This window comes from Anomaloglossus baeobatrachus, chromosome 5, assembly GCF_048569485.1.
Source record: "Anomaloglossus baeobatrachus isolate aAnoBae1 chromosome 5, aAnoBae1.hap1, whole genome shotgun sequence".
Taxonomy (NCBI): domain Eukaryota; kingdom Metazoa; phylum Chordata; class Amphibia; order Anura; family Aromobatidae; genus Anomaloglossus; species Anomaloglossus baeobatrachus.
In genome coordinates, this window is record NC_134357.1 from 377198364 (window position 1) to 377218978 (window position 20615).

The window sequence follows — 20615 nt, forward strand, 5'->3', positions numbered from 1 at the left end:
CGGGGACCGAGGACAGGTGAGTATGTACTCCACATGTGTTCCCTATGGGGATGGGGATGGGGGGGCTGGCAGAGCCATATGTGTGCGTGTGCAGAGCCCTGTGTGTGCGTTTACGGTGCAGAGCCATGTGTGTGCGTGTACGGTGCAGAGCCATGTGTGTGCGTTTACGGTGCAGAGCCATGTGTGTGCGTGTACGGTGCAGAGCCATGTGTGTACGGTGCAGAGCCATGTGTGTGCGGTGCAGAGCCATGTGTGTGCGTGTACGGTGCAGAGCCATGTGTGTGCGTTTACGGTGCAGAGCCATGTGTGTGCGTGTACGGTGCAGAGCCATGTGTGTGCGTGTACGGTGCAGAGCCATGTGTGTGCGTGTACGGTGCAGAGCCATGTGTGTGCGTGTACGGTGCAGAGCCATGTGTGTGCGTGTACGGTGCAGAGCCATGTGTGTGCGTGTGCGGTGCAGAGTCATGTGTGTGCGTGTACGGTGCAGAGCCATGTGTGTGCGTTTACGGTGCAGAGCCATGTGTGTGCGTGTACGGTGCAGAGCCATGTGTGTGCGTTTACGGTGCAGAGCCATGTGTGTGCGTGTGCGGTGCAGAGCCATGTGTGTGCGTGTACGGTGCAGAGCCATGTGTGTGCGTTTACGGTGCAGAGCCATGTGTGTGCGTTTACGGTGCAGAGCCATGTGTGTGCGTGTACGGTGCAGAGCCATGTGTGTGCGTTTACGGTGCAGAGCCATGTGTGTGCGTGTACGGTGCAGAGCCATGTGTGTGCGTGTACGGTGCAGAGCCATATGTGTGCGTGTGAGGTTCAGAGCCATATGTGTGCGTGTGCAGAGCCATGTGTGTGCGTGTACGGTGCAGAGCCATGTGTGTACGGTGCAGAGCCATGTGTGTGCGGTGCAGAGCCATGTGTGTGCGTGTACGGTGCAGAGCCATGTGTGTGCGTTTACGGTGCAGAGCCATGTGTGTGCGTGTACGGTGCAGAGCCATGTGTGTGCGTGTACGGTGCAGAGCCATGTGTGTGCGTGTGCGGTGCAGAGTCATGTGTGTGCGTGTACGGTGCAGAGCCATGTGTGTGCGTTTACGGTGCAGAGCCATGTGTGTGCGTGTACGGTGCAGAGCCATGTGTGTGCGTTTACGGTGCAGAGCCATGTGTGTGCGTGTGCGGTACAGAGCCATATGTGTGTGTGTGCGGTACAGAGCCATATGTGTGCGGTACAGAGCCATATGTGTGCGTGTGCAGAGCCATGTGTGTGCGTTTACGGTGCAGAGCCATGTGTGTGCGTTTACGGTGCAGAGCCATGTGTGTGCGTTTACGGTGCAGAGCCATGCGTGTACGGTGCAGAGCCATGTGTGTGCGTGTACGGTGCAGAGCCATGTGTGTGCGTGTACGGTGCAGAGCCATATGTGTGCGTGTGAGGTACAGAGCCATATGTGTGCGTGTGAGGTGCAGAGCCATGTGTGTGCGTGTGCAGAGCCATGTGTGTGCGTGTACGGTGCAGAGCCATGTGTGTGCGTGTACGGTGCAGAGCTATGTGTGTGCGTTTACGGTGCAGAGCCATGTGTGTGCGTTTACGGTGCAGAGCCATGTGTGTGCGTGTACGGTGCAGAGCCATGTGTGTGCGTTTACGGTGCAGAGCCATGTGTGTGCGTGTACGGTGCAGAGCCATGTGTGTGCGTGTACGGTGCAGAGCCATGTGTGTGCGTGTACGGTGCAGAGCCATATGTGTGCGTGTGAGGTACAGAGCCATATGTGTGCGTGTGCAGAGCCATGTGTGTGCATGTACGGTGCAGAGCCATGTGTGTGCGTGTACGGTGCAGAGTCCGATGTGGGGCTGTTATTTGCAATGCTGTAGTGATACCAGGTCAGGTGCTGGGGAAGAATATACTGACAGGGAATGTGTGCAGGGGGCGGGCAGAGGGTGCGGCTGGACACTGGGGTGGGGCTGGACACTGAGGCTGGGCGGTGACAGCTGTGACTGGGAGGTTTTGCACAGGAAGTGGTCAGTTTGCTAGAGCTGAATGTAAACAAGAAGCTGCAGAGAATAAAGGTATAATTCAAGAGGAACAAAAGTTAGAAAACAAAAAATAACAATGTAGGTGTGATTTATATGACAATACAGCACAGATAAACTCAAACATTTTTGTTAAGCTAATGTCGGACAACCCCTTTAAATTTAGGAGAAGAAACTCTCATAAGAATATTTTTGGAGGACAACCAAATTATGTCCCCCACTTTAAACCGGAGACCTACAGTCCTACGTCGGTTGGCAAACCTTTATGCATTCTCCTGGGACTGAAACAATTTGTGCACTACTTGACCCCAAATCTTCTGCATTCTCTCCACCACAGAATCAACTCCTCAACATGCCCTGAAGAAAACTTGGGATGAAACCCAAAGTTGCAGAAAAACGGAGATATCAAAGTAGCAGAGCTAGCCTTATTATTGAGAGCAAACTCTGCCAATGACAAAATCGAAACCCAGTCATCCTGATTAGCAGATACAAAACACCTCAAATAGGTTTCCAAGGTCTGGTTTGCTCTCTCAGCCTGACCATTGGTCTGAGGATGAAACGCAGAAGAAAAAGACAGCCCAATTCCTAATTTAGAAGAAAATGCTCTCCAAAATCTGGACACAAACTAAACTCCTCTGTCTGACACAATATTCTTAGGAATATGTAACCGAACCACCTGTTGAAAAAACAAGGGCACCAACTCTAATGAAGACGGCAACTTAGGCAATGGTACCAAATGGACCATCTTAGAAAATCTATCATAAATAACCCAAATAACCATCATCCTCTGAGAGATAGGAAGATCCGAAATAAAATCCATACCGATATGAGTCCAAGGTCTCTTGGGTACAGGCAATGGAAATAACAACCCACTAGAACGTGAGCAACAAGGCTTGGATCTAGAACAAACCCCACAAAATTGCACAAAACTCCTGACATCCCAAGATAAATAAGGCCACCAAAAAGACCTACTCACTAGATCCCTAGTACCAAAAATCCCAGGATGACCAGCCGATACGGAACAATGAATCTGGGATATAACTCTACTCCTCCATTGATCAGGAACATACAGTTTCCCCACAGGACATCTCTCAGGTTTTTCCCCCTAAAATCTCTGAAGTATTAACCTCAAATGGGCAAAATGGCAGAGAGGAGCACACCTTCATTCAGGATGATAGATGGCTCAGCAACATCAAGAGAATCAGCAAAGAAACTTCTAGAGAGGGCATCTGCTTTAATATTCTTGGTGCCCGGTAGAAAAGAGACCACAAAATAAAAATGCGTAAAAAATAGAGCCTACCTGGCTTGCCTAGGATTCAGTCTCTTGGCAGATTCAAGGTAGGTCAGATTCCTATGATCAGTGAGCACCACAATTTGATGTCTAGCCCCCTCCAACCAATGTCTCCATTCTTCAAAAGCCCTCTTCACAGTCAATAATTCACGATTACCCACATCATAGTTTTGTTCAGATGGAGAAAATTTCCAAGAGAAGAAGGCAAAAGGCCTTAGTTGGAAGTTTTACAATCTCTTTTAAACAAAACAGCTCCTGCTCCAATCTCTGAGGCATGTATCTCCACTTGAAATGGAAGAGAAACATCAGGTTGCTGCAGGACTGGGGCATAAGTGAACCTCTATTTAAGCTCCTGGAAGGCCATAATGGCCTTTTGAGTCCAATCAGCTCCCTTTTTGGTCAGATCCGTTAAAAGCTTAACAATACTAGAGAAATTGTCTATAAATTTACGGTAGAAATTTGCAAAACCCAAAAATTTTTGAAGGGATTTCAAAGAAGTAGGCTGAACCCAGTCATGAATAGCCTGAATCTTGACCGGATCCATTTCAATAGAAGACGGGGACAAAATAAACCCCAAAAAGGAATTTTTTTGTACGCCAAAGAGACATTTTGACCCCTTAACGTACACTGCATTGTTCTTAAGTACCTGAAAAACAGTCCGAACTTGCTCAACATGAGAGTTCCAATCATCAGAAAAAATCAAAATATCATCCAAATAGAAGATCAGAAATTTACCAATTAGTTCCCGGAAAATATCATTCATGAATGACTGGAAGACAGAGGTGGCTTTAATGAGCCCAAAAGGCATCACTAGGTACTCAAAATGCCCCTCAGGGGTATTAAAAGCCATCTTCCATTCATCACCCTCCTTAATTCGGATGAGATTGTTCGCCCCCTGAAGATCAAGTTTAGTAAACCATTTAGCCCCCTTAACTCTGGAAAACAGATCTGACATCAGGGACAAAGGATACTGATATTTAGCAGTGATTTTATTAAGGAGGCGATAGTCAATACAAGGTCTCAATGACCCATCCTTCTTGGACACAAAGAAAAAACCAGCACCCAGGGGTGAAGATGATGGTCTAATATGACCTTTTTCCAATGACTCCTTAATATAAGTTCGCATAGCATCATGTTCAGGCACAGACAAATTGAAAATCCGTCCCTTAGGAAATTTGAAACCTGGCACTAATTAAATGACACAATCACACTCCCTATGGGGAGGCAAGGAATCAGATCCAGTCTCATTAAACACATCAAGGAAGTCCGACAAATATTCAGGTACATCATGTGTCTGATCAGAAATAGACAACACAGAAAGGTCATTATGCACACATTGACAACCCCAACCAACCACAGACAAGGATCTCCAAACTAGAACTGGATTATGGATCTGCAGCCAAGGGAATCCCAGTACCAAAATATCATGCAAGTTATGTAGTACCAAAAATTTACAATTCTCCTGATGAGTCGGTGCAACCGTCATAGTCACCTGGGTCCAAAATTGGGGTTTATTCTCAGCTAAGGGAGTAGCATAAATGCCCCTCAAAGGAATAAGAGTTTGCAAAGGTACCATGGGAAAGCCACAACATTTAGCAAACCCAAAATCCATTAAGTTCAGGGCAGCCTCTGAATCAAGAAAAGCCATAGCAGAAAACGAGGATAGCGAGCAAATTAAAGAGACTGACAAAAGAAATTTAGGTTGCACAGTACCCACAGTAAATGAACGAGCAAATCTCTTTTCTCGTTTAGGGAAGACAGAGATAGTGTGAGAAGCATACAATAGAAACACAACTTGTTTCTCCGTCTAAAACCCTGCCAATCAGCATTAGAGAGAAACCTATCACACTGCATAGCTTCCAAAGACTGTTCCGCAAGCAATACATCTGCACGTATTGTTTTGTGCTCTCGTAAACGTCTGTCAATCTGAATGGTTAAAGGTCCTTGAGGCATCGAGACCCGAAGGGATAGGAAACCCCCCCACCATAACATCTTTCAAAGTATCTGCAAGACCCTTCCGATAAAGTGCCACAAGAGCATCATCATTCCATTTGGTAAGGACCGCCCACTTTCTGAACTTCTGACAAAAAATTCAGCAGAATCCTGACCCTGGACCAATGCCAACAAGGCCTTCTCAGCTTCATCCACAACATTAGGTTCGTCATACAAGAATCCCAGGGCCTGAAAAAAAGGAATCCACATCAGCAAGAATCGGATCACCAGGAACCAAGGAAAAGGCCCAGTTCTGAGGATCACCGCGCAACAAGGAGATGATAATCCTAACCTGCTGCACCTGCTGCCTTAAGACCTAAGTCCTCCCTGAGGACTTAGGTCTTAAGGCAAAAAATGATTTGCAATTATTTTTTAAGTTCAGGAATTTAGACCTATTTCCCGAGCACAATTCAGGAATGGAAATTTTAGGCTCTACAACAGGAGTCTGTCTAAGATAAGCCGATATACCCTGAACCTCAGAAGCCAGATGCTCAACACGATCAGACAACTGGTTAATATCCATGCCAGCAAAAGATATTCCACGGAACCCAAAGAATAAGAGGAAAAATATACAGAAAAAAAAAAAATTCCTTCTTTTGAGTACCTTTTTTTGTGTGACCGGTGATACTGTTATGATCTAGTAACCATGGATGATCACAAAAAATCCCATTAATCAGGAAAAAACAAAAAAAGATAGAAAATATAGATTAGCAAAGGTGAGGCCTGACTACTTGATACAACAGGACACGAAAGATAACTGATTGCAGCCAGCAAAAAAACCTGCAAAAAATACCAAACTCCTGATGGAGAAAAGGCCCTAAGACCACACAGTCTTCCCCCAATATATCAGGTACTCTTGTGCCAGACACTTTGAACAGAACTTCAGATATAATGGGAAGAAAAAAAATCACAGAACAAATAATATTCTAAAGTGCAAATAATCCAAATCAGAACAGGGAGAAACTCCCTTTCTTGCTGTAGGAACTGCCCTCCCAAAATAGCAGAGAGCCAGATCCTCACATACAAGAAATCAAATACAGAACTAAATGGAGAAAAAAACACAAACACCCGTAGGTTCAAAACCAGCAATTAAGCAAAGAAAACCTGCAGACTTATCTAGAGTGAATTCTGCGCAGTATAAATTGAGGAAACTGAAGGGCAAACCATCTCACCTATGTTCCCTACCTGATCTACAGTATCTATTACAATAAATAACGTCATGCTCTCCCCAATACCCGAAGTCCACTTCCTTGGAGTAACACTCAACTCTGCCTTGTCCTTCATACCATACATCAAACCCCTCACCACCTCCTGCCACCTTCAACTAAAACATACTTCAAGAATACTTCCTTTCCTCAATTCTCAATCCACAAAAATGCTAGTGTATGCCCTCATAATCTTCCACCTCGATTTCTGCAACATCCTCCTCTGTGGCCTTCCTCCTAATACTCTGTCACCCCTCCAGTCTATCCTTAACTCTGCTGTCCTACTGATTCACCTTACTCCTCACTACTTCCCCACCTCTCCCCTCTGCAAATCCCTCCATTGGCTCCCAATTCTCCATCATATTCACTTCGAAATACTAAGGGCTCATGCGCACGTTGCGTAATTGCATGCATTTACGCTGCGTATTGCACTGCAGCGTAAATGCATGCGTCCTGCGTCCCCTGCGCAATCTATGAAGATTGTGCATGAGACGTTCGCACGTTGCTTTTATGAACGCAGCAATTTGAATGCTAACATTTTGACCCAAATCCGTGCGTTCATAAAATGAGCATGTCAATTATTCTGTGCTCTATGGATGCAGCTCCCACTCTGTCTATGGTGGGAGCAGCAGCCATAGCGCATGAAATCGGCTTTTTTGTACAGAAAAACTGCATCCATTATGCAGTGTTTCTGCAGCGATTTGAAGCGCACATGTGCTGTCAAATCGCTGCAGAATTTTCAGCAGTTACATGCTCATGAGACCTAACACTGGCCTACAAAGCTATCCATAATCTGTCTCCCCATCTCCAAACTAGTCTCCTGCTACACTCCAACACATAATCTCCGGTCCCCCCAAGATCTTCTTCTCACCTCCACACTGATTCGCTCCTCATCCGCGTCCAAGACTTCACCCAAATATCCCCTGTCTTCTGGAATTTGATGCCTTAACACATCAGTTTATCTACTAGATTTGCAAGCTTCAAACAGAACTTGAAAACTCATATGTGTTCAGAAATGCCTATATTTTCCAATGACCCCACCGCCTCACCACCTGTCTCTTCCCCAATATCCTATAGAACGTAACGCGAGGGCAGGGTCCTCTTCCCTTTGTATCAGTCTGTCTACTGTAACTTCTATATGTATTTCATATGTAGCCCCTTTTCATGTACAGCACCATGGGATCAATGGTGCTCTATAAATAAATATTAATAATTAAAAAAAGATATGATTGACCAATTGTATTATCTTTAATTTTCACCTTTGTCATGTTTACCTTCTGCCTGATTGTACAATTACAAGCTGGTAAGTGGAGAATCACTAATAAATGTCAATTACCTTAAAAATCGTTAATAAAGTATTTGAAATGGATTTTGTAAGCCAGACACCCCTTTTTTTAGTTATACTACAGTTCTGATTCTAAGGGGGACATTAAATCACCAATTTTTGTAATCTCTTGGACCCTGTAAGAATCATACAAGCCCTTTCTTTTGTTTTCTCAGCACATGAGCAGCAGACGACATAAAGACAGACTAGCTGGAAAGCCTCCAAAACCTAAATACAGCCCATTTAGCAAGTTGCAGAAGAACGCTGCATTGGTGGTAAGTATGGCTACGGTTGATCTAGATTGTGGAATAATATAGAATATACCCTAGGGGCCTTCAAGGTGAGAGAACCCATCACTACCTTACAAAAGAAAATACAATGATTTCAACTTTGTTGCAACAACATGAAAAAGATGATCGTGGCTTCAATGGCTCTTCTGGTGTTCTGCAACTCGTCACAGATATTTGGTTTGCTAAAGTGCCAAAAAGGAGGCTTTGTATGAGAAGTCCATTGCATCTGACAAATTTGCTTTTTGGCGGCCAGTATTCACCTCAATAATTCAACTAAATGTCTGTTTGTCAATATTAAGCAGGGCACATATTAGGTAAAATAAGAGGAAACATTTAGTCTTGTAGTTGTGTTTCACTTAAGAATATTATTTTATGTTTTTACAGACCAGACTTGCTCTCCATAAACAGTTGACCAAGACTTTGGCCGCTCGATTTCTTCCAAGCCCCCTTACACCAACAGCTGTCTGCACGCTTCCAAGTCCTCTTACTCTTCGTCCTGCCACGGCTGCTGCTCTTTTCCAGACCCCCTTTCTGGGACCAGCTTTTTTCCGAAGCCCCCCACCTGCTTTGCGGCCTTCTCCAGCACCCATTATGTTTGCTCCTTATTAGCCTGCCATAAACTTGAAGGACTACAAAGAGAACATTATAAAGGTGAAGCTGTAATGACCACAAGGCTGCCTCTCCCAAGTGGCATCAAAATATTTATCATTGTTGCTTCGCTCATAATCCAAAGCACATCCACCATCTTGGACATTGGAGTTAGCTATCCAAGCCATACTGCTAACAGACTAGGATGGACAGCCATAGTTGCCCATGTCAGACTGCTTCTGTTGATGGTGGCAGTGGAAGTGGTCTTCTTCACTGGGGCCAACAGGAAATTGTGAGAAATAGGCCCGAATCTCCCTGGTGGGTCAGAAGAGTGATCACATGGGGAACTAATAGCAATAACATTGTTTTGGTTAATGGAGTTATCATGTAATCTGCCAGTAAGGCCTAGAACAAACTGATAGGAGTATAACCAAGGTGAAGGTGTCATAGTTCCAGATGGCCCACACTGTGATTTTTTTCACATATTCCCATGCAGGGTGCCTCATACCATCCTTAGACCCCGATATAGAAAACAGAAAAACAGAACTGGCTACTCATTCAAAGTAATCCATAACTTTAATAATCAAATAACCTTGTACTAAATACTAAGTATTTAGGAGAAGCTAGAGGTACAAAATGTCAGCACAAAGGCCGAATATTAATTACTTGGAAGATTTTTAATTTAGTTTATAGTAAACACTTCTGCACTGGCTCGATATATAGTCAAATACCAAACTGTGATCCAAATGAGCTAAGTCATCAATATAAGCATAAAAACTATATAAATATCAGTATTTGCTCATTCATCATATTGTATGATATTAAAAAATGATATATATCAGCACGTACGAACATTACAGGATGAATCTCATAGTATTAAACATAGTAGTAATCCCCTCTGATAGAGCCGGTTCATAACGCATACTAAAATCATGGAACTAAGTAAAAAGTAAAGCCTACTACTTATCTCATATGGTCCATCGTGATCCATCCATATTTGTGCAATGATATAAGATATGATATACAGGCTTTGGTGAAAAAACACAGGGTGTAAATAAAAAAATTCTAAGCTTTTCACGTCTAACGTGAACGAAGGGATAGAAGTAGAGGCCAATTTAACTCATTTTATAGCTACAACACCTGGACCTCCTTTGCTTCTACTAAACCAAACTTGGATGATTACAGAACCAACCAACAACCGAAATTATTACTGGCCTGGTGGAAAATGACACAAATTATAAATTTTTTTTCAAAGTACAATCTACCAATACTAGAGAATGGATGACACATCCATAAAACACTTCCCCAACACAATATAGGTGATAAGTCCAAAAATGGGAAGTTCATTCTAGTGCTTTTGTGGCATTGACAAACAGATCTGTGCTGCCTCTGAAAAGTAACTACTCTTGTGTACCTCACATTGACTCCCAACAGGGGTCTCACTTAGTTTTAGAATTTTGCATATTTTAAGTCCGAAGTGCTTTTGTGTAGAACAATATAAGCTGCTTTACTGAAAGCCATTTGGCTCCCTCCGCATATAGAGGTTGGGGGGGAGGGTGAAGATTTTATAACACAAGCCACGGGGATCAATCATTTTACCTTTTGTTGGGTTTGCTGCTATACAGATTATAGTAATTATACATCTAAGCGAAGACAAATTAATCTCTTTAGGTGGCGCCAACAATTCTGCAAATGTTTCAGGGCCGGAGCAGAAAACACGTGCAATATAAAATTCTGAGTTGTATTTATGCTGTTGGAAAATGCTTTATTTCCAAATATTTAAAAAAAAGAATTAACACAGTATATATTATATCCATAGGCATGGAGACTTCATTTAAGAACCTTGTAGTATTACACACTTAGATTATTTTAAATTAAACATATAGTACTAAGATTACAAGATTGATAGGAGATTTGTGTCTGATTGCTGGGGCTCCTACTGCTGGGAACCCCATTGATTATGAGAAAGGAGGTACTGAGTAAGACAACAGATGAAGTGGCACTGTTCAAGGTTCAGCTGCCGATCCACTCTATTCTAGCGATCAGTTGAGGTCCCAATGACCAGACCCCAGCAATCCCAAACTTATCATCTTTCCTGTCGATAGGTGAAAAGTTGATATCTTGATACAACTGCTTTAAATTATTTATTTTTATGTCATGGAGAATTCACAGCTTTTAAAATACATAAGTGTATTAACAAAAACTACAAAATATGTAAATCTAAAATTCCAAAAGTGCCCATCTGTCCCACACTATGGTGGTGGAAATACTTCAAGCTCTTGGAGCAAATGATGATACAAAGATTGAAGTATTAGTTTTCGACTCTCTTTTTTCATCTAGATTATAGTTTAATATTTCTTTACTTCATTTTATTTATTTGGTTTTTTTAAGTCTTGTAGCTAGAGGAACTATGATACTTGATTTATGGTGTCATTTTTTTGTGCTTTTTTTATTGTCCATTGCAAAACTATCTCCATCTTGATATTAGTGTTCAAGTCTAGTGCCAGCACCAGGGCCGCCTGGAGAGATGCCAGACCTTATTTGACTTAGAAGGCACTGTGTAGTCTGGGTAAACTTACATGTATGGAAAATAGTCCCTATTGTGATAGCCTTACACACATCAAAAGACTTGCTTTTTGGTTTTATATATTTTGCACATAGACTGCTGATCATTAGAAGTCTATACATTCTTATACAGTCATGGCCGAAAGTGTTGGCACTCTTGAAATTGTTCCAGAAAATAAAGTATTTCTCCCAGAATATTATTGCAATTACACATTTTGTCACACACGTTTATTTCTTATATTGGAATAATACAAAACAACTGAAAAAAAGAGGGAAATTGAACTTAATTTCGCACAAAACTCCACAAATGGGCTGGACAAAATTGTTGCCACCTTTCCAAAATTGTGGGTAAATAACTTTGTTTCAAGCATGTGATGGTCGGTGAAACTCACATGTGGCATTAAACAGGTGTGGGCAATATGAAAATCACACCTGAAACTAGTAAAAAGTTTGAGAAGCTGACTCAATCTTTGCATTGTGTGTGACACACTAAGCATGGAGTACAGAAAGGAGAAGAGAACTGTCTGAGGACTGAGAGCCAAAATTGTTGAAAAATATCAACAATTTTTAGGTTACAAGTCCATCTCCAGAGATCTCGATGTTCCTTTGTCTATGGTGCACAACATAATCAAGAAGTGTACAACTCATGGCACAGTAGCTAATCTTCCTGCACATGGGCAGCAGAGAAAATTATGAAAGTTGCAACGCAGGATAGATGGATGGTGGAATAGCAGCCCCAATCAAGTTCCAAAGAAATTCTAGCTGTCCTGCAGGCTTAGGGTACATCAATGTCAGCGTAAACTATCTGTCTACATTTGAATGAAACAAAATGCTATGACAGGAGACCCAGAAGGATGCTACTGCTGACACAGAAATATAAAAAACTAGACTGCAGTTTGCCAAAATGTACATGAGTAAGCCAAAATCTTTCTGGGAAAGCCTTTTGTGGACAGGTGAGACCAAGATAGAGCTGACATGAACTGAATGAGGCCGACAAGGAAAAGAACACAGTACCTAAAGTCAAATATGGTGGAGGTTCAAATATGTTTTAGGTTTGTTTTGCTGCCTCTGGCACTGGGTGCCTTGACTCTGTTCAAGGAATTAGGAAATCTGAATATTATCAAATGATTTTGGGTCACAATGTAGTGCCCAGTGTCAGAAAGCTGAAATGTGTCCTAGATCGTAAGACTTCCAGCAGGTCAATAACCCCAAAAATATTTCAAGAAGTCCCCAGAAATGGATGGAAACAAAGTGTTGGCGACTTCAGAAGTGGCAGCAATGAGACAGGGTCTAAATCCCATTGAATACCTGTGGAGAGATCTTAAAATTGAAGTGGGAAGCAGCCTTCAAATATAAGAGACAGCAGTGTGCAAAGGAAGAGTGGTCCAAAATCCCAGTTTGTGTGAAATTATGTCCAATTTGCCTATTTTTCTCCCTTTTTTGTGTTGTTCCAATACACACAAGGGAAATAAACGTATATACGGTAAGAAAACGTGTAATTGCAATAACTTTCTCAGAGAAATACTTCATTACCTGGAACAATTTCAAGGGTACAAACCCTTTCGGCCATGACTATGTATTGACTTTATTTAGGGGCTCTTAAATACAAATAGATTTTGTAAAGATATCACTAAATGATAAGGAGTTCCTAATTTATCCAGCCCACAAATTTTTTGTTTCAGCTTGAAGTATTAAAGAGTTATTGTCATTTAAATTTTATTTCAGAAATAATGTACCCATGAAAATATCAACTTTGTAATATTATTTATAAGATAAAGCTGATTCTTTTTCCTTCTGGATTAATCTTTCATTCTGAATTATTGGGTAAAATCTACCGTATATTTAGTTAAAGGGAATCTGTCATCAGGTCTTTGCTATCTCATCTGAGAGCCGCATATTGTAGGAAAAGAGACCCTGATTCCAACAGAAGATCACTTAGGTTACCGGGTGCAGCAGTTGTGACACAATCTGAGTTTTTAGATCTAGCATGTAACAGAGCTCAGAAAGCTAATCCCACCAATACATCTGCTTTCTGTATACATTGTCTATTGACAGAAAGCTGCTTATCAGAGGAAGGGGTGTGGTGTGACAACTGCTCACAGGCCCTGTATTCCTAGCAGTGTTCACATGTTCAGAGCCAGACTCGGACCAAAATTCAGCTCTGATATTTGAAAGCACATAGGCCCACTTCTGTAATTATACGTTTCTAGATAGTGAAACTGCAGGTCAACAGCACAGTGAAAATATGGTGTGTGCTGCTGACCAGTATAGCAAACAGCTACTAAATCATGGCCTATTTAGACAACAATTTTAATAGTTTATTTTGAGGGTCATGGTTTCACATGGCATTCAATTTGTCAAAAATGATTTGATAAGTGTATTTTCATACTGCTGATTTTAATTCAGTTGTTTGGGATCCTGTACAAGTCATATACCAGTGACACCATGGGATCCCATAGACTACGATGTGGTCAGTTGGGTTTGTATCATGAGGCCAGGCATTGTACAGAACGCAATAATGTAGAATACTCTGCTATTGTGTTCAGCATTTTTATCCAGCTCAGTGACAGAGGCTGAATTTGATTTTGTCACCATATCTCATAAGTAGTGGCTGAATATATGATAGTGAATGTCTAGGCTGAAGTGAAAAGTCTGCACTCACTCTAGTTGCCTGCAGATTGTGAAAGTGCATGCTGTGAAGATGATTTCCATATATTCCCTGTGACCGCATGTATGTCATTTCAGAGAAGCCACATAAATAGTCACCATGTGTCACGTATGCAAATTACATACATGTGGTCCTGTGTCCACCTATCCACACAAGGAGTAGTGTCATGTGCATTGCACACTGATACAATCTGGCAATCTTCAACCACTTAGAGTGACAACAAGAAGTTCATTTTAGTCTTGATAACTCCTCTACCATTAGATATATAATGAAGTAATGTGAACAGAGCTGTGGGTAAGCAGATATAACAGCTGTGAAGGTGAATGTATTGTGTAAGGCTGTGTGCCCACGATCAGTGTTTGTAGCGTTTTGGATGTAGCATGTTTTCGCTGCGTCCAAAATGCAGCGTTGTACAGTACAAGCAGTGGATGGATTTCTTGAAATCCCGTGCCCACTGTGCTTGTTTTTTCTGCAGCAAACACTGACCTGTGTGCATATTTCCAGACCGCAGCATGTCAATTATTTGCTGCGGATTTGCATGCATCCTCCGCAGGAGAACGTAGGAGACCACAGCGCACTGAACCCTGATCGTGGGTACGAGCAGCTGCAATCTCCTGCGTTCTCCTGCGGAGGAGAGGCGCGGCCCCGCAGGTCAGGACCTGCTGCGTTCTGAACCCAGTGAGTCCTGTTTGTGGGCACATACCCTAAGGGCCATATATATAGACTTTCTGCATTTGTAGTGGCAGCAGAGGTGTGAGTGCATGTAACCTGTGCATAGCAGAGCTGTGTGTAATATGCAGTGATGTGTATAGGCTAGGCTATCACTATACACAGTTTCACCGGATGCATATTATACACACTCATTTCTATTTGACCTCCCTCACTCACCGCCACTAAAACAAAGAGACACCTACACTTTTAGCTTAGTCCTCCCGTTCTCACTACCGACTCCCTGTCCCACTGGTGGAGACTTCTGTGCTGCTACAGAGCAAGAGAGGAGAAGCTCAGCCTTTGCCTCCTGCTGCTCCTGAGCTCCTCTAGTCTGGGGTTGGCAATCATAATATCAAAGGTGAGTCACCAGAGTGAGCGGCCCCAAAGCAGGGATCGGCCCTGCACTTGGTGATAAAACCTTCATTGCAAGTAAACAACAGGACAAAGCTTAATAAGTGACATCTATGAATTCAGTGTCTCAACTCCTACATCATCCTGTCTTCAGATTACATAGCAAAAACCTGCTGACAGATTTATTTCAAGACAGATTTTCCCGTTGCTTTTATAGGAAATGACAGTTGCTGCTCATGAAGTTCTATGGAGCAGGAGAGGGGGAAGGAGGTGCTAGAGGCAGACATAGACATTCTGCTGCAAGTTCCCCTGAAACAAGTTATAGTTCTCCATACATTTTTATGAGGAACAAATGTAATCCCTATGTCAGTAATGGGAAAATCTGTATTTAGTGAATTAAGAATGAATTATCAGTCCAGGATGAGAAAGAAGTGGATTTCTCTAATAAGATATATTACAAAGTTTCTTATTTTCACCTCTAATATTGACTTATGCATGGGGGAAGGGGGTAAAAATTAAAACAATATTTACTCTTTGAAGGCATTGCCCACTATTAGGACACCCCCTTCTCATTGCACGTTTTCTCCTATTAAAATAAAAAAGGTTTATACTCCTCTCCGGTGGTGGCGTGGTTCCAGCAATGTCTGTGCTTGCATTCCTGGGGATCACATGAGGATGCGAGATCCGTAACCAATGACCGCAGGTTTTCTCTCTTCTTGCCTTCATATGCAGAAGAAATCAACAGGAAGTGTGCAGAAGCCGAAGTTCTCACTTCCTGCTGAATAACGCATTCGTTCGAAGGCGGAGAGAGAGAAGACTGCACTGATTGGTTGTGGGGCTTGCGTGACTTCACAACCTCACGAGAGCCATGCGAAGGCAACCCCGTACACTGCTAGAACCGCGCCACCACCGGAGAGGAGTATAAACTTTTTTTATTTTAATAAAGGGAAACATGGAATGAGAAGACGTTGTCCTAGTGGTAGCCAACCCCTTTTAATACAATTTAAATGGCACATTAAAATTTACAGCAATACAGGAGACTTAAGGCCCCGTTACACGCTACGATTTATCTGACGATTTGTCGTTGGGGTCACTGTTTCCGTGACGCACTTCCGTCATCGTTAGCGACGTCGTTGCGTGTGACACCTACGTTCGACTCCGAGCAATCGCAAATAGGATGAAAATCGTTGATCGTTGACACGTCGTTCAGTTTCAAAATATTGTTCGTTGTTTGGATCGCAGGAGACATATTGGTACGTTTGACACCCTGCCAACGACAAACAACATCCACACGACCGCCTTGGTCAAACAATATATCACTGAACGATGTTGCGTCGTTTGTGAGATGTGTACATGTGATCGCTACTAAACGACCTATGTGCGATCTCGGCAAATCGTAACTATGATCTGGCCGTGTTACATCGCTACTGAGATCGTCAGATAAATCGTAGCGTGTAACGGGGCCTTTAGGCTTTCTTCATACAGAGTTTTTTGAGGTACTCAAATCTAAGGCTATGTGCGCACGTGTGCGCTCTGCACGGCACATAAAAGCTCCGTTCTGAAGCGCATGGTGCCGGCGAGAACGTGCGCTCTGCCTGCAGCTCCTGCCATAGACAGAGCAGGGGCTGCCGGCAAAGCGCACGGAAGAAGTGACATGTCACTTCTTAGAACGCAGCGATTCGGGCAGCAGCTGAAGCGCTGCGTTCTAATATGCCACGTGCGCACGGCCCCTGCACAATCTCTACAGATTGTGCAGGGGACGCAGGACGCATGCAGTTACGCTGCACTACAAAGCGCAGCGTAACTGCATGAATTACGCACACGTGCGCACATAGCCTAAGAGTTTTTCAATGAGAAACTGCATCCTTTATGGGAGAACTTTTGTTTTACTAAGGCCTAAAAAAAACGTACGTGTCTTACGGTACGTTTTTTGGGTCCGTGTTTTGTTTTTTAGGGGCGTTTCTCCGGTACGTATGGCATCCGTGTGATGGCGTATGCGAGCCGTGTGTGCATGTGGAATGTCCGTATTGACATAAAATACGTACGTGTGCTGTCCGTTTTTAAAGGCCCGCATTCTTACCCAATTAACGATTTTAATCATTCATCATGAGATCCTGGTGTTGTTGTTTGCTTTCAATTGACCTGATAGATTGGAAACAAGTGTTTCAGATTTGGTGATGAAAAACGGACACGGACGATACGTGCTGAACATGGACATACTCCGTGTGCGGTCCGTGCAGGCACGGACCCATAGCCAAAAGCGGGTCCGTGCCTGCGTGCTGCCAGCCAAAAACGGACATGTCGTCCGTGTAGAAAAGCGCACACACGTACTTGCCACACGGACACACGTTCCGTGTGATTTTATGTGTGTGTGCCATCTACCATTGAATAACATGGGTCTCCGTGTCTCCGGTACGTGCAAATACGTACCGCACACGTACAAAAAAAACGGATGTGTGTTGCGGGTCTAAAGTGGTTTTGAAGAGTTTTGGAATAGTTTTTTTTTTTTTTTTCCTGAAACATTCTTTGTAGTCTTTTGATTGGGCACTGCATAATTTGGAGAGGTTTCCTTAAGGATCTGCTTCTACGTGGTGTAATACATCTCTATATTTTTCCCAGCATGTTTTTTTCAAAATCTTTTCAGGTAAGAAAAACGTAAAACAAAAGCCTCATATGAACAGCAAAATTAATTTCCCAATAGAAATGAATCATTTTTTAACTATTTTTTGGGGGATGATTTTGGAGAGAATTAACTCTAAAGGCCACTTTACACGCAGCGACATCGCTACCGATCGCACCCGCCCCCATCGTTTGTGCGTCACGGGCAAATCGCTGCCCGTGGCACACAATATCGCTAGTACCCGTCACACGGACTTACCTTCCCAGCGACGTCGCTGTGGCCGACGAACAGCCTCTTTTCTAAGGGGGTTGTTTGTGCGGCGTCACAGCAACATCATACGGCAAGCGTACAATAGAAGCAGAGGGGCGGAGAGCAGCCGCATGAAAGACACGCCCACCTCATTGCTGGAGGACGCAGGTACGGTGCTGTTCGTTGTTCCTGGGGTGTCACACGTAGCAACGTGTGCTGCCTCAGGAACGACGAACAACCTGCATTCAAAAGCAGCAACGACATTTGGGATTTGAACGACGTGTCAACGATCAACGATTAGGTGAGTATTTTTGATCGTTGGCGGTCGCTCGTACGTGTCACACGCAACGACGACACTAACGAGGCCGGATGTGCGTCACGAATTCCGTGACCCCAATGACACCTCGTTAGCGATGTCATTGCGTGTAAAGCGTCCTTTAGAAACACCATGTGAACATAACCTAAGATTGGCACAAAACATGTTTCAAAGTGTGGTAAATAGTTGTCCATTTAACCATAAATGCCATACAAGTGTATAAAAATTCAATTTATAGTCAATTGCCTTTTTTTAGCTTTATTTCTAAATGGGATAACACAAGTCATTAGTCCAAATGGAGCACTTTATAGCATGGCATTGTCATCCAGGAGATTGTCCAGTCCTGTTTGTTCATAGTGTTGTGTCTCAAAGATTGAATATATGTAAACATATTCTGACATGTGGAAAAGTTCTATATTGTAGTTGACTGGTTGAAGTTTTTGCCTAAAATGGCCCAGCAGTGAAATCAAAAGTTCACTGATAGCAAATAGGGTTTGGCTATATGCAATCAACTTTGAAGGTCAAGTCGTGGACTAAAACGTTGACCTCCCCTTGAGCTTATGTCACACCTCAGAGCCTTTCCATGAGCCAAGTGGTCGTCTGTACACCTTGCTGGGCATTTTAAGGTTTTGTGTAGTTTTGTCTGTAATCTAGTTTTTTCTACATAAGCACAATGAGTCCCTGACCTGTAACGCCTAGTATCAGTTGGGTTAATAATGCTTCCAGGATGTGTAGGTCATGTTCATCCACCAAGCCTCTCACAACGTAGAGCTTTTGTCAGTCCAGTATTGGCTTCCCAGTGGTTTGGGCTTTGGTCAGCACCAGGACAGTGGCAGCCATGATATCATCATGCCTTGCTTCAGGTGGCTCTCCATGGCAGTTGTTCCCAGTGGAAAGGTTACCTAGGTCTGCTGTCTACATTTTACAGCAATACTGTTTGAGTGACCCATTTTTCCTACTCTTCCTTCCAGACTTAGGCGACTGTTTATTGAATATTTTTGGATGTACCCAGACAAATGAAGATATAAATAAAAGAAATATTTGATAAGAAATCTGTGTTAGTGCATTATTTCTTAGAAGATACAATCTGTCGACACGAGATGTTCCTTCACAGCTGGTCTATCAGCCGGCTTTCATCATTGCGAAGTGTGCCTCTTACATTTATTACTACTTTATCAGAATGACTCCGTTTGGCCTTAAGGAAGAATGAGCATCCGCAAGGAACAGCTGTCCCTTTCATCCGTGTCCTGCAGTGGGAAGGACAGAATTAATGATTATGATGGTCTTTGTCTACGTCACCAAGTCACCCTATAGTGTAGGCAATGAGTTACCACTGAGTCACAGTGGGATGCTGTATTTAGCAGTTGTAATGGCTATGCTTGCATCCTAGAGCCAGTTTACTTTATGCAAGCAAACTACAACTCACAGACAGCTTGAAATATAGAATCTAGTCCATTGTGCCAAATGTAGAGTCGCTACGGTTTCCTTTTAACACTTAGTTATATTAACTTTGACTACTACAGTTCTGGACCTGCTTAACTTCACTTTAGCTTTTGCAGATCGTCATAACGTAATGGTAACATAGAACCAATCGATAAAGCTGCATCGCTTCATCATAACTTGCAAAGGAAACAAGAGCTAGCACTCTAAAGGCCACATCTCACTAAGCAACATCGCTAGCAACATCGCTGCTGAGGCACGACTTGCTAGCGATGTTGCTGTGTGTGACATCCAGCAACAACCTGGCCCCTGCTGTGAGGTCGCTGGTTGTTGCTGAATGTCCTGGACCATTTTTTAGTTGTTGCTCTCCCGCTGTGTGTCATCTCTGTGTGTGACAGCGAGAGAGCAACAACTGAATGTGCAGTGAGCAGGGAGCCGGCTTCTGCGGACGCTGGTAACCACGGTAAACATCGGGTAACCAAGAAGCCCTTTCCTTGGTTACCCGATATTTACTTTCGTTACCAGCGTCCGCCGCTCTCACGCTGTCAGTGGCGGCTCCCTGCTCCCTGCACACATAGCCAGACTACACATCGGGTAATTAACCCGATGTGTACTCTGGCTAGGAGTGCAGGGAGCCAGCGCTAAGCGGTGTGCGCTGGTACCCAAGGTAAATATCGGGTTGGTTACCCGATATTTACCTTACTTACCAAGCGCAGCATCGCTTCCACGCGTCGCTGCTGGCTGGGGGCTGGTCACTGGTTGCTGGTGAGATCTGCCTGTGTAACAGCTCACCAGCAACCCGTGTAGCGACGCTCCAGCGATCCCTGCCAGGTCAGGTTGCTGGTGGGATCGCTGGAGCGTCGCTTAGTGTGACGGTACCTTTAACTACATCTGACTCCTGATCAGCTAGCACCCCTTGGTGTGAACAGGTAATTGAACTGATTTGTCTGATGGAAAGCCTACAAAGTTTGAACAAGAGGATCGGAGATGA

At 43.4% G+C, this 20615-nt stretch overlaps 1 protein-coding gene across 2 annotated transcripts in view; it reads left to right on the forward strand.

The window, feature by feature from the left end:
* ZNF385C (zinc finger protein 385C) overlaps positions 1 to 19236 on the forward strand; it is a 509180-nt gene extending 489944 nt beyond the window's left edge. For both annotated transcript variants that reach the window (XM_075350020.1, XM_075350021.1), the window contains 2 exons: positions 8003 to 8101; positions 8501 to 19236. In XM_075350020.1, coding sequence (XP_075206135.1) covers positions 8003 to 8101; positions 8501 to 8725 — 324 coding nt within the window. In that variant the 3' untranslated portion in view covers positions 8726 to 19236. The remainder of the gene's footprint in view (positions 1 to 8002; positions 8102 to 8500) is intronic.
* The last annotated feature ends 1379 nt before the right edge of the window (positions 19237 to 20615 follow it).